Raw genomic sequence first — 26,974 nt, 5'->3', positions numbered from 1 at the left:
TTGAAAATAAATTTAATAAATAATTTTACAAACAAAATTTTTTTGGAAAAATAGTAACTTTTGATAAAATACCTATATGAACTTAGTGATATTTTTTCCAGTTATAAAAAAGTTAAAATTATCAATTTCATATTATGTTCTAAATAAAGTAGAAATGACATTCTACGAAGTAGAAAACGAAATCCACTTTTTTCATTGAATCTACAATGTTTAGAATACGTGATCTACGTAAATAGGAGTATTCTAAAAATATTTAGAATACACATTCCGCGCTTAACCTATCGTTCTAAAATCTTTAGAAATCAAAATCTACACATTAATATAAATCTAAAACACGTAGAAACCGACTTCTACAGATTTACTATAAATCTAAAACATGTAGAAATCAAAATCTAAACATCACTATAATTCTAAAAAACTGTAGAAACCGTTTTCTACATATTAGTTGTATTCTACAGATAAAAAATCAGTTCCTAAAAATATGGAAACAAAATATTTGGAAATATTCACTTTTGTATTTTGAAAAAAAAAAATTGATTTTTAAAAAAAAAATAAAAAAAACGAAAAAGGAACAAAAAAATAAAAAAAAAACGAAAAAAGAATAAAAATTATAATTTTAAGGGCATTACTGGCATTTTGAAAAAAAATAGTCTAATGGGACATAAAGTAATATAGATTAATATAAAGGGACATAGTTACCATTTTTTTGCTCTAAAAAAACAATTTTCCCAAATATTTTCTAGAAAATTTTATATTTGTACGCTATTTTTGGAGTTAATACATTTTCTAGTGCTATCTTAAGATACTTTTCTTTATGACACATTGTTAATTTTATCATAAGAGACAACAGCTATAGGGCCTTATCATAAGAGATAGTTTGATGGACTGATCCCATGCCTGTTGGAAGTTAGATAAAACTTGTTTAACCAAGCAAAAGTCAACTAAACGAATGCATGCACCGGTTTGATGATGACATTTAGCATTGTCGCTTGTTATAGGCCTCCATTTTATGAGAGAGGATTGAGCCGACCGCTACGCAAACAGAAGGGTCACAGCCAAAGTAATGCTACCATGTAGACTGGGGCTATCCACAGTTGGATTCCACTTACCGGTTCAAGTAAACGCACTCAGAAACATACCTAAAGTGATAGAACTTTGTCACCAGAATTTGATAATAATGTTTCTTTTCTTCTTAAAGGCTTCTCATAGATTTCATATTCTGGCTTTTAGTCCATGAATCATGTTCTTGTTTTTGTTCTTTTTGGGTGAAGTGAACTAAATTTCTCAAGCATACATACACTTAAGAATCGAGATATTTAGTTCGTCATGTAACTTTACTTTTTCTTAAATATGTATTCTTAATAAACCGTATGTATCAACTATATCGTTAACTAGCAATAAACAGGGTTGAGTTAGCACCTCATTATATTAGCTGCGTCATAGCAACATCTACAAAGGCTTTTGTTTCGTCAGACATTTTGAAATGGAAACTATAATTTTTTAGATGCTAAGATCATCATGACATGACCACTTTCTTTCTAATAATTGGAATCAAACAGAAAAAGAACACCTATTCGGATTTGATTTTTTAAACATATAAAACTTGAGTCGAATTTGAAAATCTTCAAAAAAAAAAAAACTTGAGTCGAATAAAAACATTAAACCATAACTGATTTGTTTGACAATATTTGAAAATATAATAGATCAATTTCTTTTTATGCTAATAATCACATTTAGTTTTATATGAGGTAAATTGTTGGATTTAAAAAAGATAGTAAATTTATTTTGTTGAATTTTATAACATACATTATAGTATTCACTTGTTAGAAATTAATCCAACGATTATTGAATAAATCAACATTTTATTTAAGTATTCAATAATATAACTATTATTTGTTGTGACCGTTAAAAACTCGTTTTAAGACAGTAGAATGTTTTGGTTTATTGATCAAAATTTATCAAAATTTAATTAATACTAACTTTTGATATTTTAAGTAGTGATTTTGAATTTAAATAATTATTTTTAAGAATTATTAACACTATTTTATACGATGTTGTTATTTTTTAAAAAGAATAAGATGTTGTTATAACATAAAATGAAAACATATATTTATTTTTCGAATAAAAATATTAGCAGATCTATGTTTAAATCGATTAGAAATAGATTTGACATTATTATATTTAGTGAAATTCTAAAAGATCAAAAAATGTAACGATATATTTTAATGACATGGTAGATAAATAGTATATCTATATGATGTTCTTGTTTAAACAAGACAGATTTTGATTTTTTTTTTTTTTATCTCAAACCAAATTAAAGAGTGATTAGCGTACAAATACAGAAACCGGTATGTATCGGAAGGAACCTTTTACTTTTTAATGATCGGCTCTAATTGTCCTTGGAAAGCCCAGATTCAATTCAATGATCTGTGGAGAAAAAAATTTTGTCAACGAAAGCTGTTCTTCTTGGAGATCTAGGTCCAAGACAATGTCAGTTGAGCTTTCTCTGGCAACTCTTCTTCTTCTAACTTGTGGATGCTGTTTCTTTGGTTATAAAACCCTAGTTGGATCGGGGTTTTACATACTCCAACATGGAACACACTCACTCTTTTTTTCTACTGGATCTCTGTCGCACTTTCATGATCAGATCTCTGATGCTCTGAGCAAACGTGTGAGATCTGTTCCAATACTTTCTCCATTGTCTTGAGGTGTTCTATTCAAGGGCTCAAACGTTCTAGTTGTGGATGACATGGAGTCTTTTAAATAGCATCTTATAAAAACTTTCACCTAGTTGATTACCAGTACAATGCTTAGTACAAGTTTTTTTTTTGGTTACACAGACGCAGACAGAGAAACTCTTGATTTGGTTCCCTCTTATTGATTTTTTTTCTTTGGCTTGAGAAAGCAGAAGTACAAACAGCAGCAAGGGAACTGAAACACGAACATCATCTTGGTCAGGGTTTGGTTTGCTCGTATTCCAACATCGGTCTTTTGGTTTCACTATATTTGTTTCTGCTTCTTGGAAGCTAAACCAAACTAAGAGCAAGCTTATTGGTAATAAACTCACAACAGGTTCTTATTTGTTTATATTAATATTTTCTGACAGCTTTCTAAAAGTTTTGAATATTTTTCTTTTCTTAAAAGTCTTAAGCCAATGATACAATGTCATTTGTAAATAAGAGCATCCTAAATCCTAAAACGTCTCGATCATATCGGAACAGAGATGTTGTATCTCGTTCTTTCCCCTTAGAGCAGCATTATCGCTGACTCTTAATGAGTTGTAAGAGGTGGAGGGCCCACAAAAACCAGAAAACTCACCTCTTCTTCCTCTTCTGCAAGAGGTGACTCCGGTGAAGTTTTTTAACTGTTCGTGGGCCCCACTGACACGTGGCGGCCCGCGATTGGTTTACTTTTAATTTTTTTTTTTTTTAAATCGGACAAAACAAAAAAAAGTAATAATAAAAAAAAATTAGAACCCACCTTCTTCCCCTTTGCTTTAATGGTGCTCTTACCTATTTTTATTGTTATAATATTGTTTAATACTCATCTCATTTTTATCAATGGAAGTGCTATAGACATCAAGATATGGACGGTGATGAGCTCGCAGTTGGGTGGCTGAGCTGGCAAATGATTGGTACAAAAGCAGAAAGAAGAAAGCCTCGACTCGATTCAGAAGCCTTGCGGTTGAAGACGACTTAGATGGAAGCCGAGATATAAATAGAGTTCTTCTTCTTCATTGGTTCTTCATGCTTTGTATGTTGTAGATTGTTGACGCCATGAGTCGCAATATGGTAGCCATGAATCGCAATACGGTCGCCATGAGATCGTCGGGACCAGTCATCTTCGCCATGATAGGATGATTGTGATCGGAACCTGCAAAGCAGCATATCCATTTCTGATAATCAATAAAGGAGTTAGGGATTTGTAAAGTCTTATCATCATTCGCAGCATAGGTTTCTGAGAGAGGATCTTGTAACTAAAAACGAAGAAAATAGAAAAAGTGGAGAGATGAGAAAGAATCGATTTTAACAAAGAAACTATTGACAAATACTCGAGAGACTCATTTTTATGATGTTGCACTATCACTGGCTCACTTTTATTTTATTATTTAAAGGTTTACAAATATAATTAAATAACAATAAATGTAATCATAAGATTTATACTTCAGTGGGTATCTAATAATGCTCTAAGATTATCTCTCCGATGTAAGAAGATGGTTATTTGGTCGCGTATTCGTCTCCATCTACCCTCATCTAATTCAGTTCACTCCGCAAGAAACAAAGGAACTCGATGGATTTAAAACTTTTGAATTTTTCTTTGATTTTTGTTTGTGTAAGTACAACCAAACCTTTAAAATTTCTTAATGTGTTTTCATTCTCTTGGAAAATTGTGCAACAAACCCAAGGACACAAGGCGACAACTAATATAGGTTTGTACATGCATGAGAAATTAAGGAACCGACAGATAGACATGTCAAAATGGGTATAATTTAGTGGATCAACCCAAACCAAACCAACCCATGGACTTTAATGAGTCAAGAATTTGGATCTTATTATATAATTGGGTTTAATGGATAGTGGGTTTAATAAGTTTGGTTTAGAATGGGTTGGACTAATATGAGTTAATGAATAATCCAAATCAAACCAATTTCTTCTTTAATTCCATTTAAAAAATTTAGAAGCGGTGACGATCCTCTCGAAAGCTCCGACGATTTCGCCTTCGGCGACCCTTTAAGCTTCGGCGGCGATCCTCTCAATCACCCTCTTCGGCCGAGACCCTCTCTATTTCACCCTCTTCGGCCGTGACCCTCTCGATCTCTTTGATTGATCTCGATCTCTTCAATTGATCTCTATCGTTTCTCATCTCGTCACTTGCCATATCTCGTCATCTAAGAGGTTCAATCGTTATATTCGTTGTGAGTATTTTGTTTTCGTTGTGGGTTTTTTTGATGGTTTTAATGGTTCAACATAACCTCGAGTTTCAATACTTGTATATATATAAAGAACGTCACTGTCTCTCCTCTTGTAGTTGTAGTTCCCATACTCTGTGATTCAACACTTGTATATATATAATAAAAGAAGCATAACGTGTACATGTGGTCTTTCATAATGTAGATATATGATTTTGTCTTATTATTTTGTTTTGGTACATTATTTCAGTGTCTAAAAATGATGAACAATGATGAAGAGTGTCTTCCAAGTGGTGAGATGGTTATTATTCGCTCAAGGCCAAATGAAGTAGAAGAAACTGGAAGTAGCCAAACAACATCACGCATACTCCTAAAGAGTAAGTCTTGATTGTGTTAAAACTTGATGATATGTATTTAAGCTTAAGATCAGTATGTTAAAAACGTTCATATTCTGGTGACAGAATGTGTGCTCCAAGAGGCTTTTGCTAGCACTAGTCATGGGGAAAGCTGTAAACGTATCAGTAAGGCAAAGGTTAGTCATGTGATGTTTCTCTGTTTCTGAACTTTTTTTCCTTGTTTTGTCAGAGTATGTGTGACTAAGCTGGCTTTTGGTAATGATTTGAATGAGATGTTTAAGTGGAAGTATTGGGCGTGAATGTATTAGAATGGTTTTGAATTTTCTCTGTTTTGGATATATCATGATTCGTTTAGTTATTCTTTATGTTTCTTATATTCGTCTTTCTGAAATGAAATGGACAAGAGTTTTATGTATGATTAAGTTAATTTGTTTCTTTTTTTTTCTAACAGAATTGTTTCCATATTTGTTGTGTTGTTAGAGGGAGTTTATTATTAAAGACAACAATGACAAGAATAATTCCATAGAGATGTTCACATGATGTTGTTTTTTAATGAAAATACTATGTTTTAATTTTATGTTTTATAATTTTATTAATTTTAACAATTTACTTATAAATTTGCATAATACTATTTTAGACAGTGTTAATGATATTTTTATTTGAAAAAAATTATATAAATTTCTCCTTATTTTAATTGATTTGTAATATTGATACTATATAATAGTGAGTCAACTCATTAAAACCATTAATCCATTATTTTAAATGAGTTATGGGTTGATCCAAACCATTAACTAAATGGATTAGGTTTATCCATTAACCATTAACTAAATGGTTCATATGGTTATGGATTGGTTTGAGTTGGATTATCCATTTTGACACCTCTACCGACAGATAATGTTTATTTTACGGATCAAAAAATTACAAAATATTATTAAATGCGTACATTTTCTGGAAGTAAGATTCAACAGATCCACGCGTATTGCTTATTTTACTAAGATTTTAAAATTTGGTTACAAAACTGATCATAAACGTTTAGGTACTTTGCTAATTTGAGAATTTGATTAAATATAACATAATAATAAAAGATCGTTAGCCGATCAAAGAGGAGAGCCAAATATAACTTAACAAATATAGATCTAACCACCAAGCGGAAAAAATGGGCAAGATCAAACCTGAAAACGAGGTTAAAACCCCAATTCCAAAGTAGCAGAATTAACGACCACATAATAATTAAAAAGGCAAAACCGCACTCTATCTGTCTAACCCTTTTTGTATCCTCAACAAAATCAATCTCTCATTTGTTCTTCTGCACAATATCTATCACTTTATATTTCTCCCTCTCCTTTCATAAGGAAAGGTCGTAGAAGAAACCAAAAACTAAAGCAAATAGCTTTCATAGAACTCATCTATACCAAAAAAACCCAAAAATATACATATAAAATGGGTGGTGTTAAGTTGTTACTCATATTTGGTCTCTTGATCTTAGCTATGGTAGCTACATCCGTCAATGCGACCTACCCATTGACTAAATCTTGCATCAACGGGCAAGGTTGTATCGGAGATGATGATGAACTAGAATCTCTAATGGATTCAGAGACAAACCGACGTCAACTCGCTAGAGGACGTCGTTACATTGGCTATGATGCTCTTAAAAAGAATAATGTTCCTTGTAATAGACGTGGTAGATCTTACTACGATTGCAAGAAGAGGAGAAGGAATAATCCTTATAGGCGTGGATGCAGTGCGATCACGCATTGCTATAGGTACGCTAAGTGATAACAAAATGATAGGGAAGAGGATTGGATTCAACACCGTTCGATCTTCATTCTTCATTCTTGATCGTTAATGATTTTCTTTCGTAATGTACTCTATGATTCTAAGATTGCAATTATTTTTGTTGTATTTTCTTTCTTTATCTAATCATATCATTCTGATGCATATACAAGCTTTTGATTCTTCGATATATATCGGCTATTTTCCTTTGTTGTTGTCCGTTTATTTCGTTTCGTTCAAATATTAAGTTTCGTTTGTCTATATATTATGTATACATCATGATATTTTAGTACATTAAAATTAAGCTTTTTTTTTATAAACGAGGGCCCCAAACTGGAACTCTTTTTGATGTTGATAATTTATAAATCCAACTTGATCGAATTAGTAGATGGAGTATCAAGAACATGTGGTAGACAAATGTTCGAGGAAAAAAAAAGAACATGTGGTAGTTGGATTGATGAAAAATAACTATGCCCAAAACTTATGTTATCAGTGTGTACTTATTGAATTAACAAAAAAAAACAGAAATTAGTCAGAAATTTATCAGAAATTAGTTTTAAATAAGTTTTCTTTACAAAAAATTTTGAATTGATTTTTCAATATAAAAGACTTTATGATTATAATATCAATGAGTTGCTGTGGTTTAATGGTCATGGATCGAAATCAACACAATAATAACACAAGAGGTTTATCTAGCCTTGACACATCAGCTTTTTAAGGCTCTATAAAACTGCCACATCAATTAATGAAAAAACCTAAAAAACCAATGAAAACATTTTATTTGTCCACATCATTGTATACATAAGCTTCTCTTCTTTTCTTAATATGTTTTAATATGTCATCCAAGCAATGTTCTGCACAAACGCCCGCGATCAAACAAGCTCATCGTCCCCCCATGTCATATATTGTTTACAGTCAGATTTCTAGAAGAGAGTGGCATATTCAGATGCCCGTTCACCATTATGCACATGAGAAGCCTGCTGAAAGATACCCGATCCGTGTTTGAAGATCAATCTCGAGGTTTTTTGGATGGAAAAGGATCAGTATCTGTGGCCTTTGCTTCGTTGATGAAGATGAAGTTGCGTTAAGTGAAACCATCGTCCATGCTACCATCACCAGATGCTCCAACGACAACTTGTTCTGGCTATCATAACATTCGGTGACTATGTGATTGATATCGGAGCCGAACCTTTTCAGAGCTGCAACACTTCTTTATTAAGTATCCCCACCTTATCTAAGTCCAAAGATTCAGGCAACAACCTTTGCACTGGTATGAATTTCACTTATGCAACTTCATGTTATGACGACAATGCAGCTCTCTTATCATTGTGAGTGACTGTTCTTTTTCTTTTTTACATTCTTTTTTTTTTGAATGAATGTTAAATTTATTCAACTCAAAAACCTTTTTACAATGAATGCATTATGTTTTCTATTTGTAATCTAGATTAACAAAAGCTTCTGAAAGAATATGTTATCGAGCTTTCAACCATCTACTCGTATTGTCTTCATGTCCTTCTCTTCCCAGCAACCTGATCATGGAGATCTTGTTCTTGATGTGTTTTTCAATGTGGCACTGCATTTGTGTCACAGTTTGTGACAGGTCACCATGATTTGTTACATTATTTTTTTGATCTCTTTTTTTTTTTTGTATATACTATTTTTTTCTTTGCAGCACGCAATTCCATTGTATCATCAAGTTGAGTGTTTCAAGGAATATAAGAGCAAACTCATAAAAGTTGCAGGAAGCAAACAATTTTTGATTCACTTTATTTCGTTTTTGTTGTTCTTACTTTCTATGTGGTTTTCAGCATAAAGTTAAGATCAAGGTGGACAAGTATATATCTGTATTTCATAAAAAATTTAAAACCTTGTTAAGGGATCGTTAAACCCTTCAGAAATGGTAAAACTTACTCTCATGGAAACCATTTTCTCCTGATTATTGATGTGGTGATGATGTGAAAGCATGTTAAGAAAAACGGTTGCAAGTGCTTGTTTAACATGTAATGCAATCTTTATATGTAAAATAGACTTTTTCCATTTTTCTTACAAGTGTCATGGGAGAATTCTGACACCTGTTCCTCAAGAAAATTCACTTAAAAAAATTAAAAACTATACAATACATGTTGCTTACTGTGTACAATACTATACAATTTAACAAACCAAACCACATACAATATATTGGTTTGAATTTATACTAAAGATATCCAATATACAATCTATTCACAAGCGAATATACAAGATTCGACAGCTTACCGTGATGAATAAAAATTCCAGTATACAATATTTTCTATATAAAGATATACAATATACAAGATATTCACAAACATATCTATTGTGATATTATAACCCATAATTGACTAGATTTTAACGAAAGATAATAAAAAAATACACCATATTAATATATCATATTATTTTATTAACTAAACATTCTTTTGTTTGCATTATATTTAACATTCGACTAAATTTTATAAAGCATATAATATTATATTATAAGTGACCATAGCAAAATATGACATATAAAAAGGACAACAATTCTAAAATAAAAATAAAAAACAAAAACATATGTTTGCCCCAGATTTTCGTTGTCCAAATAATAAATTTAAAATAATACTAGAGTGAATTTACTTAGTAAACTTATTGACATAAAATAGAAAACATAGCTATTGTGATATTGTAACCAATAATTGCTAGGTTTTGGACAAAAAAATACTAAAAAGACCATATTGATATATCATATTATATTATTAACGATCCATTCTTCGATTTGCATATGATTTAACATTTAACATATTTTAAAAATAATATTATTTAGATATGATTTTTTGACTTTTTAAAACCAATTTAGTGAATTCCTAATTGTAACAGTTACTAGTGTACTATACCACCTTTAATACAAATGGCTTTAACATTACACACATAAAAATAAAATACAAACATTTTTTCATGAAAAAATAATTATCAACAATCCCGCTCGTAGCTAAAATAAAAATAAAAAACAAAAACATATGTTTGCCCCAGATTTTCGTTGTCCAAATAATAAATTTAAAATAATACTAGAGTGAATTTACTTAGTAAACTTATTGACATAAAATAGAAAACATAGCTATTGTGATATTGTAACCAATAATTGCTAGGTTTTGGACAAAAAAAATACTAAAAAGACCATATTGATATATCATATTATATTATTAACGATCCATTCTTCGATTTGCATATGATTTAACATTTAACATATTTACATATGATTTAACATTTAACATATTTTAAAAATAATATTATTTAGATATGATTTTTTGACTTTTTAAAACCAATTTAGTGAATTCCTAATTGTAACAGTTACTAGTGTACTATACCACCTTTAATACAAATGGCTTTAACATTACACACATAAAAATAAAATACAAACATTTTTTCATGAAAAAATAATTATCAACAATCCCGCTCGTAGCGCAGACACCCCCCCCCCCCCCTAGTATCTCTGAAATCTGATTTAAGTCCTAGCAGAACAGAAGTCCCCGTTAAAACAGTGTATTTTTTTCTGAAGAAAATTTGATTCAGTTTTGTCTTGCAAATTACAAGAAAGTGTGCGAGAATAGATGGACAATTTTCACAAAGGGTCGTGCACTATAACATGTGTCCCGCTCAATTGATGAAAAGTTGTTTTCTTTCTATGCTTAGACAGCAAAATAGTTTAATTTTGTGTAGAAGGTTAAATGTCCACAACAGTCCAAACACACTGATCTACATAACAATATAATTTTCTTTCAATTTCTTAAAAATAAACATTACTCAGGAAACATTAGCACAAAACTATCAGTTATGAAATAGCACAGACTTGCATCGGAATCAAATAACATATTGGATAGATAAAATGGTATCTCACTAACAACAAAAAAACACACAATTAAAGGGGAAAAACTCATTTAGCACCAAACATTGCAGAGAAATAGTATCAGCATTGAACAACTAGAAACCAAATAAACTTTCCTCATCAAATACAGCTTGAAGATTAAAAAAAAGGGTGTTAATTTGGAAGGATACTCCACAAAATGAACTTACGGAAAATAGCAACGAATACATAGAAGAAATATGACTTGTATTCAAGGCTACATCAGTATTATATAAACAAAATAATTAATAGAAATTTAAACTTTTTTTGATATCTAACTAATAAGAATTTTACTTCTATTTAAATTAATTAAATAAAATAAAAAGTTATGTGAAGAACTGATTTTTACAATGTATTTCTACCAGCACACAAATATAGTATTAACATAGAAATAAATTTGAGCAAACTTCATAGTAAACAAAAACAAAACTATACTTACAAACAAAACTTCTAAATTTTTTAGAAATACTATGAAATTAGAAGGAGACAAAAGTTGCTCATCAGAATCTTTAAAATTCTCTCAAAGTTTAAAATCAAAACCAAAGTCTATTAATATTTACTAATCACATATTTTAAAACAAATATTTTAATATTATCAAGAAATTGTAAAAATTATTTATCTAAGTAAATATAAATTTTATATAAAATTATATAAATATCTTATGCGGCGTAGACTGGTATTTACCTAGTATTAGTCAGTATGTCTTGTGTTCGCCTACGGAGAAGTGTTTTCATTAATGATAATCGTAATTAAATCGTTATTTAGACAACTTTTAAGTTTCCTGCAATTTTTCCTTGGCTGTCATCCGAGTTTCTTCATCAACAACTATATTTTTGCCTTTTCTTATTGTTTTTTCATCAAATATTTAGATCAGATATATAATATTCGATTGCAATCATTCAAAAAAAAAAATGAATTATTTTAATGAAATTAATTTGTTAGTCGAGTATAGTGAAATCACCACGGTTGTTCACCGCCGAGCATTTCATTGCTGTGTAATCGCTTGCACATCGTGTTTTCAGACCTGGATAATAATACAGGGGTTTATGCCTAAATTTCCTAATCGAGAGTAAGATTTTTGGATCAATCCACATGAAATTTTAAAATTGTTAAATCCAGATTTTTCATAAGCTTTCCAACCTAAAATCAACAGGAGTAGTCACATCTGTTTACATATTATTGATGTAAAACTTTCAATCATTTAACCGAAATCATGAAAGTAGTTATGAAAATCTAGAACTTTCACAGAATTAATTGCTTCTATAATTTCATATCAGAACAGGAATTTTTGTCACAGTAACGTGACAATCAAATGAAAAAAATGTTGGGGTTTAATTGGGATCTCAAATGAAAGTTGATTTGGGATAGAAGAAAACCCAAGTTAAAGCCCAAACAAATCTGCACCTTCAAATATTAATGAGGTTTAATGTAATATCTTAAATCATATTCATATCAAACCCAATCAAAACTTCAAAACTTTATTTTGGATAGCATTAGTACTTATTATTCACTTACATGGTATTTCAAAGAACGTAGGGTTAAAATATTATTGAAAATGAGGGAGGATAAAGCACTCCAACTATTTTTATCAGCCATTAACTTTGAATTGAAAAACGCAAGGCTTACAAAAATGAAAGCATCTTTAAAAGATCCAGAACTAACCGCACTTACCGCGTTTATAACTTTTTACCCATACGAATTGGTTTTTGAATTGCATAAATTTAATTAGTTGCATATAAACAAACTTATAGAGAGCCCTTGACAATGTCTGATATTAGGCCCATCCTGTGTTCTGGCTAATTTTCTTGCTGTATTTTCTGTTTGTTTGTCTGAGGAAATGTGTAGGTTCATTCATGGTTACAAGACGTCAAAACCCACCTGCACTACTACTTCATTCAGCACTGTATGGTCTTTTTCCAAAGTCATTAAATCAATTAAAAAAAAAAGAGAACCTAACTTTGAAACATTATTGCTATTCGCACCACATCTCCATTACTTTTTGACTTTTATTGCTTTGCTTTATTTCAAACCCACAAAATGATTAACTTTTTGATAACTAGTAAATTAGATTTTACACAGTGTACAAGGTGTTTCCTCTCCTTCTGTTGTTGTTTAGAATCTACCAATTCGAATTATTATTTCTACATATAAAAAAAGAAACACTTGGCATCTAAATCTTGATATATCATCGCACAAAAAAGGATTAGATTCTAGTGAGAGTTAACAAAAAAAGATTCTACTGAGTAAGATTAACAATAGAATATCGAACAAAATTGTTTTTTATTAAAATATAGTGCGACGTGAAAAAAAAAAGAGAAATACTTTTATTTCTTATAAAGGAAAGAAAATTTGTAAATGGGTCAACCGCAATCGCTCTCAGTGGCACCACTAATAGTGGAAGTAGGGCCCTCATCATCAACTCTCTTCACATGAGAATTTTCAAAGGAAAGAGATAGATACGGTCCACCACATGCTAAGAGATCGAGTCAAGTTTAATTTAATTTGGTCTAAAGACCATTTAATGAAACTATTAACTAATTAATTGCTACGGTAGACCACGTCCCTTTTGTGCTACCAATTAAAACACCTAAATTTGAAAGTTTCTAACAAGCCTTATTCTTTTTCTTCTTTTCTAAACCAAAACCTTTGACCAAGAAATATTCAAGGCAGAATTAAAATATCAGTTAAAATAATTAGATGGGGCATTTTGCAAATATGCCCATTACCTCTCGATCCATATGCCTTAGTCCACTTTCAATTATATTTGAAAATGACTTTTAACTATGACTTTTTGACCCAAGATATTATCTCCAAACAATGACCAAAAGTAATTTGTACTTTAGTGTTTCAAACTGTAAACAGACTATATACAGAAGCCAGTAATTATCGTATAAGACGGTTGGAAACATCTATAATTGTTATCATTAGGCTGACAATATAGGTAAAATGGGGTCTTACATATCACAAAACCCAATCACATTATGAAAATGAAATAAAAGAAAACAAAGGAGAAGAAAAAAGATAGTCAAAAGATTCCTTACTCCCTAATTTAATATCCTCTTTTTTAGACAGCTAAGCCCCACTCTTTCTATCCAATTTACTCTTTTATTCGTTTTTCATTTTTTTTCTGAACACTTTGCTTTTTCAATTTGTTTTCACTTTTTCTAAGGCGTAAAGAAGGGAGAAAAAAATTTAAAAATTAAACTTTTATTTTATTTTTTAAACTCCTTTTCCATTGTTACTATGGTTATTTCATCATCAAATCCTTTAGCAAAAGAAAGCTGGACCAATCTGGTTTCTCTATCAGACCAATCTCTTCTTCACTTGTGTACTAAAAACAAATTTTGGGAGAATGCAACAAGTTGTGTATCCTATTTTTTTTTTATCAAACTACTACTTCATTCCATAAATTAAAACTTACACCCCATTAACTCAGTAGAACTTCAGGATTGACAGTGAACAAAAAATCACTAGAATCTTTAGAACAGAAACAAATTCCACAACTAATCTAGTTTTCATATTCTACTCATTCAAATCTCTTAATCGTTATTTTTCAGTAACTGTAAATTTGTAATTATGGAGACTAAACTAAACAAAAATGATCTGAAACTAGTCAAATATGAGCAATGAAACCAATAAACACCTTTATAGAGATTAATACAATTTCAAATCGCAGTTGGCTTCGGCAAACATCTCATCTGAGCATTACAATCATCTCTCATATATAACACAAGTCTCATCAGGATTCATTTCAATTCCCATTATAATATATAATTTAAAAATCACAAAGGAAATGATATTCTTTAAAAAGAAAAAATTAGAGTTGGTTTCATTCATTCAAGAACTAGAATCTGTGGAAGAACCTGAGACCCGAGGAGAAGTCACCGGAAACAGAGGAAGAAGACGAGGCTCTGAGTCCATCGGAGTTGTCGCCGGAGACGGATGCAAATAAAAGCCTCTCTCTTTCATAGCCTTCTCCTCGGCCTCGTCGGGGCTCTGACTCGATGACCCGGATCGATTAAACGGGTCGGGTATAAGAGGAGTGACGGGGCTCAAAACGAGAGACGGGAAATCGAGGATGCTTGGAGAGAGGATCTCGGGTTTCCGGGGCGAGAAGGCTGAGTTAACCGGGTTGAAAACCGGGTTTAGCGGGTTGATTTTGAGATTCTTCATCGAGTTACGGCGCTCGTAGAGACGGAACCCTGAGGAGGAGGAGGAAGACTGTTTCTTGTTTACGGCTTTGATTGGAGGGATTGAGAATTGGGAAGGAGAGGATCTCGGGTCGGGTTGATGGGTCGGGTTGGGTTTGAGAGAGGAGGTGTTGTGTTGTTTGGGTCTGTCTGAGGATCCGGTTAGCATCTGGACGACTTGTTTGAAGGAAGAAGTGTCGGCTTGGACGAAAGTGGTTGGGTATGGGTTTCCGGATTCGGATCTAGTGGTTACCTGTCGGGTCGGAGTTGTGGGTGGTTTGTTGTTGCTCTCAGTGCTGCTGCTCATACTGCAGCTGTTGTTGTTGTTGTGGCATCGAGGAGATGGAATCAGATTCATTGAAGCATCTTTGTATCTCTCCATTGAAGAGATGATAGAGAGGAAGATTAGAGAAGAGAGAGAGAGGATTGTGTTTTGGTTCGGTAAGAGAAAATGTTTCCGTGGGCTCTATTGACTCTTTATTAGTCTTTTTTATGTTCTACTCTCTTCAAATTGTCACGCGCTCAACTGGAGGGTAAATCACACTCGCCGTCGTCAGATGGAAAAAGAAGTCGAGCATTGACGAAAAACTTTTCTCGTGGTAGCTATTTTCTTGTTTTGTTGGTAGAGAGCCAATTACTTTCTACACTCGTTGTGTGGCTCATCATCATTGCCTATGGTTTCAGTCTCGCCCAATAAATGTTACAGGTAGTGACTAAACTCTCTAACAACGAAAGTATGTAATTTCCCAAAGAACATTTAATTTCCTGAGTGGAAAATGTTGAACTCAAATAACCAATGATATTTTAGAAGATTAAGACATTAATGGGACCTTTTGGTCAATATAGTAAATACTCGAAGTGATCTTTATTATCTTAAGTTTAAATTAGGTTTTGCTTTGGTCATCTCAATTTAATTGATAACAGGAGAAAAACAAAGATACAAAAGCCACGTACATGAACACAGTGAAATCTCTGGAAACATAGCCCAAAAAAGGAAAACGTACTCCCAAACAAAAGAGACTAGGACTAAACCAAAAACTAAAACGATAGCTAAAGATCTTCAAATAAAAGCCATAAACACTACTTGATGAAGATAATAGAAAGAAATCACAAATCTTTGATCAGCTGGCAATCATGCATTGAGAGCACAAAAGAGAGGGAACGATGCCAAGAACTGAGGACTAGAAACAAGAGAGGATGAAAATAAATTGGGAGGATCACTTATTAAAAGACTGAGAGCATGGCTCCTTCCAAACTGGAGATGGAGAAATGTCAGGAAACCAATTTCTTCTACATGATGTTAGACTTTTTCTGCTCACAACACACTACCACGCCAATACTAAGACAACGCTATCACCGTTATTGACGTAGAGACAAGTAAAGAACAGGCCTAGAATTAACCAAGTACTGGCATGGCACAACTACTCTGAATCATAGACCAAGCAACAGATGTGCAAGATAGATAAAACATAAACCGTGCAGCTGACTAGACAAGATCGACACCATCTGAAAGTAAATCGATTGATAAACCCAGCTCTGAAAAAAAAACAAAAAACTTTAAATCAGTATGATGCAGAGAAAAGATGAAGAAGGAAAAATTACAAAAACTAATTACAAGCATAGAACGAAAGGATCTGCTCCTATGTTGTCTAAGCCACCAGAGCTGACCAATGAGGGCGATGAAACTTTTAGATTTTAGAAGAGAGAAGAAGCATAAAAAGAGGGCCAACAAAAAATTAAATTATATATCTACATGAATTAGGAAGTATAGTTTCCAAAAAGTATATTTACTAGACATTTTTTTGTTTTACAAATATTAATTTTTAAAATTTTGGTCACTTTATATATCGATATAGATAAATTATATATTTTAAAAATATTAACTGGAATATTTGAATTTATTAAATATTATTGTTTAATAATTATTAAAACATATATAATACAATAAATTATAAATTTAATTGTATTTTTTTAATATGAGTAAAACATTTTGAAAATCAGTTTTTAGAAGCAGAAGGAGATAAAGATAATTTTGTTTTTTGATGTTTATATTTCGATCTTAGATCGATCTTGTCTTCGCGTTAGGCGATTGTCTCTTTGCTTAGGCAATTTTTGATGTGGTGTTTCAATCAATTTCTGAGCAAATCTTCAGTTTCTTATTTATTTTCTTGGATTGATTGGATAAATAAAATTATGATCTTGATGATCGCATTTGGCCGAGCTTCTTCCCTCACAAAAATTGATTTATCCTGACTGTTTTCTTTGGAGTTCTTCTTCTCCTAGGTTATCCTCCAATGATATCAACCTTTGCTATTATGTTATCTAAGCAAAGTGTTCTTACAAGATGAAGATTGAGTTTTCCAAGTTTTTCTTAACGATTTGTTTCAGTTTAAAAAGAGTAGAAGCTTGTTATATGCAAGTGTTTCAACAAAGACTAATAACGAATCATTTCAAGTTTTTTTGCGGTTACACATCTGGCGAAAAGAATGAAACTTTCGATGATGACATAGACATTTTAGGGAAAAAAAAGCACGTAAGTGGAATTAAATTAGGGATGGATCTCTAGCTCTATGATTGTCTCTTAACAAATCTCTAGAGTTTAAGTGGCCTTTGTTCCGGCGATGTCTAGTCGGTCTTTGTTCCGGCAAGGATCCAAGTCCTTGTTCCGGCAAGGATCCAAACCCTTCCCCATTTAAGGACACGTCGAAAACCACGTAGGGACACATGTTGTTCAATGCATATATCTATCTTTATGTTTGGGTTTTATGTGGGTTTAATTAATTTGTGTAATGGGTTTGACTTTCCACTTGTATTTCTAAGCCTTAAAGGCTATAATGAAATAAAATGAATGTTGACAAAACAAAATCTAATCAACAAAAAGAAAATAACTAATTTAATCATTGGGTTTAAGAAAACACAAACAAAGAAGAAAGGCTAGTCTAAGTCTTAGAAACCCTAGCCATCGCGAGCAAGTATCTGACGTACTGCAGAGACCGGCTTCGATGGCTCCATCAGCATCAGAGTCGGTCTCTCCTCCTTTCCTTCTTGTCTGTTCTGTCTTTGTGTATGCGATTTTTGCTTGGGTTTATACTCTTGATGGTTTGAACAGTATATTTGAAGTATCTCAGATACCGGCAAGGTGCATGGTTTTAGATCTGACTGTTTCTTCCCTCTGTTGAACCCGGAGATCCGGATCTATTTGATTGACGGTGGGATTTGTTCCCTTCTCTTGGTGTCGTTAACGTGGGTGAAGGTATTTTGTGACAAGGGTGTAGTAGCTTGAAGTCGTGGGACTGCTGCTTATGTTCGGTTCTTGCTGTCATGGTCTCTTCATCTCAACCTAAGCTCGTTATTTGGATTCGTCTTTGTGATTTGTGTTTGATGTGGAGGTATCTACTAGATCTTTTCTTGGTCCTCTGTGGATATGGGATATGGTTTTTAGACGAAGTAGTTGACTTGTTTTTCAGTTCTTCTCTTGCGAGGAGGTGGACCGTCTTTGTTCTGTAGGTCATTTGGCCGTCTTGCGAGTGTCCGCGTGTAAGAGCTGGTGTGGTCTTTATAACATATTTTCAAGTGGCGTTTCAAGTTTTTTGGTCCTTGTACTTTAGTTTTAGTGAGGGATTTTGGTCATGCAAGTTTCAGATGGATAGTAGCTGCTGGAGTTGATGTAGATTTGACCTCACGATTGTTTATGATGTTGATGTTCTAGTTTGGCTTGGTGATGTTCCCTTCAGGGTTTAGATCGCTCAAGAGTTTTGCTCCTTAGTCCAGCTTTAGTGTTACCGTGTTCTATAGAGAGATGATTAGTAATTATTTGATCATCAGTCTCAGCTATAGTTTCATTGTCTCTATATATTACTTATCTACTGTTTTAAAATTTATCGGTTGTTTAGGTTAGTATCATGTCTTCTTTTTTTTTAGGCTATTGTTTCCAGAAATTTATTCATGTTCCGCCGGTTTATGTATTTCACTTTGTATCGGAATGAAATGAATTTTTGAGTTAAAAATAAAATCTAATCATTGGGTTTATTGGGTTGACGAAGTAAAATACAAGTTAGGGCTGTGATTTTGTAGGTATACCGTATACGCTTTCATATACAGTCCAAAAGGCTTGGGCTCAAATTCATTGGGCTAATAATCTTAAAGCCGATATAAGTTAATTTTATTATATACTTCTTACCAGTCAAGCTCAGTGTGAGTTAAGAAATATATCCGACAAAGTTGGGCCGTGTATCCCACGTACCGAAAGACAAAAACAATCACCTAATTTTTATTTTCTTTTAGAAATTTGATACTAACATAGACGAATTAGGACATAAGCAGCTGTCATACAAATCTCAATTCTCAATCATGATACTGGTGCAGGGAGTCTGTTCACCACCACCATAAAATTCCTTCTAAGAAACAACAAAATAATTCCGTTGAACCGGAATCTAAAGCCCTAAACCAACGTCTAATAATCCGGTTAGCTTCTTTACGAGAACCACATGTTGAGCAGGCTTCATGCTATGAGCTAAAGTAGAAACCCTTTCAAAACCTTATAAGCTTCCCAAGCTTACTCTCTTCCTGAAAACATTTATTTTACTTGAGCTCCTTGAACATTTTGATCGGTTTCCAACAAACTGAACTACTGTGGTTCAATATAGTTTATGTCTGAAAATTTTCAGTTTGATTAGAGTATAAAAATCTAAATACTGGATGTTTACTTCGTTTGTTGGCAATTTTTTCAAATGACGAGCAATAAAATAGACATTTGAGACCTTGTTATAAAAGGGTAAAGGCCCTAAAGATCATCTAAGATAGAGGCCTATGAAAAAACTCTCAAACAAAAACATGGTAATATGGTAGTATAATCTTTCGTCCATCAATTTAAAAAGGCACAAGAAAACATACTGAAAATTATTGGTCACTGTGAAAGTGCATCACTAGATCGTCGCGCCACTGGCCCATAGACCCTTTCTTCTTGTCAATCACTTCAATTTCAACGAGCGATCGACTTAAATTTTTTTTTTTGTTTGTTATCTTGAAATTAACTTGTCTTTTTTGAACTTTGAGATGTGATGGGAAATTATGTCAGACACGTGGCCGACAATTTCACAGCTGATTTTTCTCCGAATCCAAGAACCCACTAGAAAGTAGAAAACCCTATTCGATGATTCTCCCTTCCTTTCGTCATTATTACCATTCTTTGTAATCATCTGTTTTTGTCTGCAGCGTAACTATAAAACATTTTAATTTGATCAAGTATTAGGAAAATAGAAATTCAAAAATACTAGTACAAGCTACTCGTTCTTTGCTCCTACCAAAAAAAAGCTACTCGTTCTTTGCAATGATTTTTTTTTTTTGTTCAAATTGCAATGATATATTTCCCATGGTATATTTCCATAGTTAAAGCATCTTCTTTTTTTTTTTTCCCGTCAATCGATTTATATTAAAATCCAAGTTTGTAATACATAAGCCGGCGGAACACAATGAAATCCCCGGAAACATGTCCCATAGGAGGGAAACTAAAGCCCACACATAGGCATCTTAAACATAACTTACGAGACTAACACAAATTTCTACGACTAAAGACTTTCTTACAATCCTTCAAAGCTCAGAGATAAAATAGTCGAGGCCTTCATAACCATAGGTCTAATGAAAGACCAAAGATAGCCAAGCGAACAAGTAGGCGATAGACCAAAGCGGAGCCGAAACTCACCTGAACTTCCTATTCACGATGAAGAGACAAAACCACGCCGAATAGCATCAACCACACACACCAACCTCGACTCCCGGAGTCAAGAACCTAAAACACCTGGGACAAACCCCTCAACAGCTACAACTTCATCCGAATGGATCAAACCCCAACCTCATTATACTGCTTCAAACATCCAATAAGAAGCCACAGAGGGATTATGAGGTCAATCAAACAAACCGGGAACGACTAACACTATATTAATCAAATGTAGCGATGACTCCTTCACAAGGAGAGGTAACACCAACCAACTTCTTCACAGTAAAGATGCTAAACCTGGTATGCTCACGCACTCGTCAAAACACCACAGTCGCACTGATGATGAGAAGAGACCAGAGAAATCAAAGAGACAATTAAGGATTCAGAGAAATCAACCTCTCCGTTGGATGAGAAAGGCAAGGCAAAACAGAGAATCTTGACTAAAATGGAGAACAGAGAGTCTAACACAAAAAGTAACCAGACACTGAGGGGAAGAAAACGCAGATCCAGTAGCCAGCAAACCAACCAGATCTATGACGATCGAATACTGACCAGAGCACGGACGAATCAACACCACCACACGAAGGATAAACTCTCAAACACGCCTCCACTCGCCTCCAAGCACAAGAACTCACCCACCCCGGACCAAGAAAGATCTTAAACGCAGAAAAGAGCAAGACACGGATATGCTAAATCGAAAATAAGACACAGAGATTCACCTCCGGTGCTATGGAAGCCACCGGAGGCGAGAAGCGGCGGCCAGAACTTTGAAAACCCTAGGGGACTTGAGAGAGAAGACGGTCTTTTTACTGTTCTAAATAAGACTTAGTTAAAGCATCTTCTTATTGGCAAAATTTTATTTATTGTATATAATATTAATATAATTTAAATATGTTATGAGACTGAGAGGTTTCTTTTTCTCCTTTTCAAAATTTTCATTATTTTAATACTGACAATTTTGGTGAGATGGATGCCATCTATATTTGTAAATGTAATAAGTATCATGCGTCCATTTATACAGGCTTCGAAACACAAATGCCTTTCATTTCCTTTACGCATTCAATGTACCATTAAATGATATCATCCCATTACAGTGATCTTCTCTACAGTAGATAAAACCGATGATCTTCTTGAATATGGCTATTTTTATTCAAACGAAACTTTAAACGTCACTTAAGGACACATTCATTAAAAAGACCACATTCATAAAACACAAACATTTAACTTAAATCTAGCTAAGATAACACTTGCAACGCGGAAACACATAACTCGCTCTCTCCCAATTCACTCTTTTGAACTTAACGTATTCAAGAAAGTAACCAGAGCATCTCAATCATCTTCATTTGGGGCATACTGGGTCGAACGCAAAAGGACCGACGTTAAAGACACCGTAGGTGAGTTTGTTAATGACCACCGAAGATTTTCCCGGCGTTTTCACCGGCTTGAGTACGGCGCCGACATCTCCACCGAAGAGCTTGGAGACTTTATTGCATTTGTAGTCCTTTGATTTCACAAGATACGCACGACATCCTCTGAAACCGAAGTTGGTCACCGTCTTCGGAGCCAACAACAAGAAGTATCCGTTCTTGTCTGTCTCGGTCTCTGCGACTATGTTCTTCTTGCTCTTACAAACTAGTCTCACCTTTGCACCTAAAGAAATAATAATATCCGTTAGATTTTGTTTTGGACTAATGGAAACAGTTTAGTGCTTTTTTATTATTTTTCTTGGGTTCGTAAAATTTATGGGTCAGACTGTAAAACAGTGACTGAAGAGTGCAAGAGTGTATATAGTATAGTCACTTTATTTATTTTTTACCTCTTTCTCGAAACATGTAGTCTCGTAGCTATGGTCCACTTAAACGTTTTGAGGTTTGAATTATTTTTCGAAGTTTGCGTAATGATAGGTATCAAGTATATACGTATTTCTGAGAGCTTGTAAATACGTATTGTTGTACAAATATACGTGTAAACTATTGAATAAATGCTTATGCAGAGCAGCAGCAAGTTTAGGTCGGTTCAGAACTAGTATATCAATGAGGTATTTGCGTATGAAATATGAACAAAATACTAAAAAGATTCTAACCTTCAACTGGTTTGGCGCCAGTGAGCGAGTCGTAAGAAGCGTATTTGCAGCTTTTGCAGAAGACCGTACCCTGAACGGCGACTAGGCTCCTGTTAAACTTCGGCGGGTAAACCGGTGGCTTCACCGGTGGCTTGGCTGGAGGAGAGACAGGAGGCTTAACCGGGGGTTTAGTTGGGGGCTTAGTAGGGGCTTTGGTCGGAGGGTAAACAGGGGGCTTAACCGGAGGCTTGGCTGGTGGTGAAACTGGTGGCTTAACTGGAGGTTTAACTGGGGGCTTAACCGGGGCTTTGGTCGGAGGGTAAACCGGGGGCTTAACCGGAGGTTTGGCTGGTGGAGAAACTGGTGGTTTAACAGGGGGCTTAGTTGGGGGCTTGACTGGGGCTTTGGCTGGAGGGTAAACTGGAGGCTTAACCGGAGGTTTAGCTGGTGGAGAAACCGGTGGCTTAACAGGGGCTTTTGCCGGAGGGTGCGGGTGAGGATGGTGGGGATGGGGAGGGTGTGGGTGGTGGTGGCCGTGGTGGTAAGGAGCCGGAGCAGGAGCAGAGGAAGGTGTTTGAGTCACATGGTTCACTTCTTCAGTGAAGGCAGAGGAAGTGAAGCACCAAAGTGCAATGAGACTCACCAATACACTCTTACCCAAGAACCCCATGTTTTAGTTTTGTTTTTTGGTTACTGATATGAGATGATAGTATCGTATGGGTGTATTTATAGGACAAGGCTAGGTGTCTCACGAAATAAGTCCTTTTTTGTAAACAATAAATGAAAGTCATTAAGTTTTTTTTTCTGTTAGTGTTACGAATAGTAAGTAGAAAAGCTTCCCTCTCTTTTTTTTAAATTTTAATCAAAAAACTTCCCTCTCTTATAGTTTAGGATTGAGACAAGGTTACAAACCGCCTAAAAATAATTGTTTTACAATGAGAATTCGGCCAAAAAAAGTACGAACTTTGCAGGAATTATCAAAAAAAACATGAATTTTTGAACTGACCAAAAAAACACAAAATTTTCATTAACTTTAGAATTAATTAACAATGTTTTCGTTGACTTGCCAATTTAGCACACCGTCAGCAAATTGACCAGAAAAATTTGACATCGTTTATTGTTAGCATTAAGTGAAATAAAAAGAAATAGACAATTGGATTTGAACTCACGTTGGTTGGGAGAAATTGAAAGGTATTTTATCACTCGGCTAGTGACACTTTCAATGGAGTTACTAACACATTTAATTTTATTTGGTACTGAATGAATATAAAAAAAAATTTATTAACTTTAAAAGATCTTTAAAATTCCAAAAAATTGAAAAAAAAAAAATTCTAAAATTAGTTTTGAAATAAAAATGTAAAATAAATTTTTTATTTTTTCTTTAAAAAAATCAAAAATCTTCCAAAATTTTCAATTTTTTTTGAAACAATTGCTAAAAATTGAAATTAATTATACACACATAAAAAGATACCCACATATTAAAATTAAATTAAAATGCTTAAAATAAATATTGTACCTATTATGAGTGCGATTTTAATTTTTAGCTGATAATTGTAATTTTAATTTTTTTTCATTTTCTTTGAATTTTTAAATTTTTTGGAATTGGAATTTAAATTTGTGGGTTTTTTTTGTAATATGTGGGTATTTTTTTAATTTTTTTGGAATTTAAAAAAAAATGAAATTTTTGGAAGATTTTTGATTTTTTAAAGAACAAATAAAATTTTACTTTTAATTTTAATTTCAAAATTAATTTTATAAAGTTTTTAGAGAATTGTTTTACATTCAATCAGTACCAAATAAAACTAAATGTGTTAGTAACTCAATTGAAAGTGCCACTAATCCAGTGATAAAATACCTTGCCATTAGTCCTAATCAACCCGAGTTTGAATCCAGGGGTGTATTTCTTTTTATTTTCAAATCATGTGAAACGACGTCGTTTCATCTCATTTGAAAACGATATCGTTTCGCTTAACGCCAACATTTAACAGTGTTTTAACTGTGGGTTCACGGTGTGCTAAAATGGCCAGTCAATCTTAAGTTGCTTAATAAACTTAAAAAGTCAATAAAAGTACAATATTTGTTTGGCCAGACTCGAATACAGAATTTTTTTGGCGATTCGTGTAAAGTTCGTGTTTTTTTGGCTGAATTCTCGTTTTACAATCCATTTACCATATGAACAAGCAGATTTTATCACTTGATAAACAACTTTTATAATCTTTAAATAGAACTCAATTGTATCTATCTATAATATTATTTGAAAATTGATTTTGCTTACTTTTATCTAATCCATAATTTTAGGTTATTTTTATTATTTATCATATTTTTAGTAACTAGGTTAAGACCCACCCTTGCGCAGAATAAACATTATATATAAATTATTTTATTATATTATATATTATTTTATTTATAATGCATTAATGAAAATAAATTAAATAATTAAAAATTTAGTGACTATTATGTATATAATTAAATTGGTGTGAACACATAAATAAATTTTATTAAACCAAGTAAACATTTTTTTCTATTTTATATGGTATATAATTAATTTAAATGATATTCACATATATATAGTCTATTTGTAATAATGATATCTAATAAATAATGTCGACAAAAAAAGATATCTATTTAATAATACATTATATTCATATTGTTTTTTAATCATTTGTATCTTTTATACCAAAAATTTTGAATCACGAATAACAAAATTTTCATTGTGAAATGTTTAATAGTTTAGTAATTTATAATTTTTTTCGAAAAGTACAATGCATGCAAAGATTAAAATTTAAATATTAATTTGTCAATATTTGTTCAAAGCTTTATCAAAACATAAATTGTTCAAAGCAAATTTTAGAATTAAAATATTTTTGTATCTTTATATGGTAGTACATAGTTTAACTTAAACGATATTAATATATCAACTTAATATTTGTTAAATGAGACTTCTTACTTATATGATTTTGTAATCATTTGTATCTTGTCATGACATAAATTTTAAACAATGGATCACAATTTTTTTAATGTGAGACTTTTAATAGTTTTAATAATTATAGTCGTCTTTAAAAATTAAAAATATAACATGTATGGAAAAATTTAAATTTAAACTACAAAGCTAGTGTGGTTGTTTAATTTATTTTAATAAGTTAAAATTAAAAAACGATAAAGGATACAATAATTTTTTTTATCAAATTTTTATTCTTCAAATCACTAATTATCACATATATTTTAACTACATTAAGGAATTCTGTAATTTTTATTTAAGTAAATCATGAAAAACATTAATAATTAATTTATGATTAGTTTAATAAAAAAATTATTATATATTTAGATGGTCCAATCTTTTTCTTTAAGAATTACAAAAATCGTTGTGGTAATGATATGTGGCTACTTCAAATGTTGTAATGTTTTTTTTTTAATATATAGGAAATTTTTTAGCTGAGTCATTAGTTAACTAGTATCTGTTTTAATACTATATAACAATAATATTGTACCGACTCTATGAAGTATATATTTATTTGTCGTGCTATTTTGGATAATTGATAAATGAATAATTTTCATAATTATTATTTAAGGTTCTCAAACAGTTATTATTTAAGATTTACCTTTATATATATATATGTTGTGATATTTGGGATAACTAGTAAATGGATATTGAAAAAATTAGAAAATGAAATTAAGTCTATTTCTTGGTTAGAAGAGTTTTAATCGAGTCTATTTAAGTTGATGACAAAAAAATAACAAATTATAATGATGCCAACTATTTAGTTTATGATCTTAATAGTTAATATTCAATTTCTCTGATTATTATCCGGTTTGGAAATGCAAAACAAGTAGGAATTTCTTTAAACCAAATGATCCATCGTATTCATATGCGCCGCTCGATTTATTTCTGTGTAAAAAGATATTTTACTTTTTCTTTATGTCACTGTTTCTAAAGTCTAAATTTGATACTGTTTATTGGCTAATATTGCTTTGAATGCTATTTAGAATCGTTTCAATCTACAATTATAAGAAATGTTTGATTTCAAATCTAAGTTACTTGATCTAAAAAATACACAGCTTAATAAAAAGATGGAACAAA

The 26,974-nt window shown here is 32.3% G+C and overlaps 3 protein-coding genes across 3 annotated transcripts; 1 reads left to right on the top strand and 2 right to left on the bottom strand.

Moving 5' to 3' along the window:
- Positions 1-4,441: 4,441 nt before the first annotated feature.
- LOC103829024 (protein RALF-like 4) lies at positions 4,442-11,362 on the top strand. Its single transcript, XM_033274828.1, has 4 exons — positions 4,442-4,915; positions 5,160-5,286; positions 5,371-5,441; positions 5,748-11,362. Exon 4 carries the CDS (start codon positions 6,706-6,708, stop codon positions 7,039-7,041), a length of 336 nt encoding a protein of 111 aa, XP_033130719.1. The 5' UTR covers positions 4,442-4,915; positions 5,160-5,286; positions 5,371-5,441; positions 5,748-6,705; the 3' UTR covers positions 7,042-11,362.
- Positions 11,363-14,548: 3,186 nt separating this feature from the next.
- LOC103829022 (VQ motif-containing protein 4) lies at positions 14,549-15,595 on the bottom strand. Its single transcript, XM_009104674.2, has one exon. It carries the CDS (start codon positions 15,498-15,500, stop codon positions 14,766-14,768), a length of 735 nt encoding a protein of 244 aa, XP_009102922.1. The 5' UTR covers positions 15,501-15,595; the 3' UTR covers positions 14,549-14,765.
- A 6,361-nt stretch (positions 15,596-21,956) lies between these two features.
- LOC103829021 (non-classical arabinogalactan protein 31) lies at positions 21,957-23,611 on the bottom strand. The gene is made up of 2 exons (XM_009104673.3): positions 22,918-23,611; positions 21,957-22,484 (listed from the first exon to the last, which is right to left on the bottom strand). Exons 1-2 carry the CDS (start codon positions 23,564-23,566, stop codon positions 22,174-22,176), a joined length of 960 nt encoding a protein of 319 aa, XP_009102921.1. The 5' UTR covers positions 23,567-23,611; the 3' UTR covers positions 21,957-22,173.
- Positions 23,612-26,974: the final 3,363 nt, after the last annotated feature.

Source organism: Brassica rapa, chromosome A07, assembly GCF_000309985.2.
Source record: "Brassica rapa cultivar Chiifu-401-42 chromosome A07, CAAS_Brap_v3.01, whole genome shotgun sequence".
Taxonomy (NCBI): domain Eukaryota; kingdom Viridiplantae; phylum Streptophyta; class Magnoliopsida; order Brassicales; family Brassicaceae; genus Brassica; species Brassica rapa.
This window is presented reverse-complemented; position numbering and strand designations above follow the sequence as displayed.

Excerpts from the sequence above, each read along its gene's own strand:
- LOC103829022 (XM_009104674.2), bottom strand. The coding sequence starts at position 15,500 with ATGGAGAGATACAAAGATGCTTCAATGAATCTGATTCCATCTCCTCGA.
- LOC103829024 (XM_033274828.1), top strand. The coding sequence starts at position 6,706 with ATGGGTGGTGTTAAGTTGTTACTCATATTTGGTCTCTTGATCTTAGCT.
- LOC103829021 (XM_009104673.3), bottom strand. The coding sequence starts at position 23,566 with ATGGGGTTCTTGGGTAAGAGTGTATTGGTGAGTCTCATTGCACTTTGG. Across the intron at positions 22,485-22,917 it reads TGGCGCCAAACCAGTTGAAG|GTGCAAAGGTGAGACTAGTT; the intron begins GTTAGAATCTTT and ends TTATTTCTTTAG.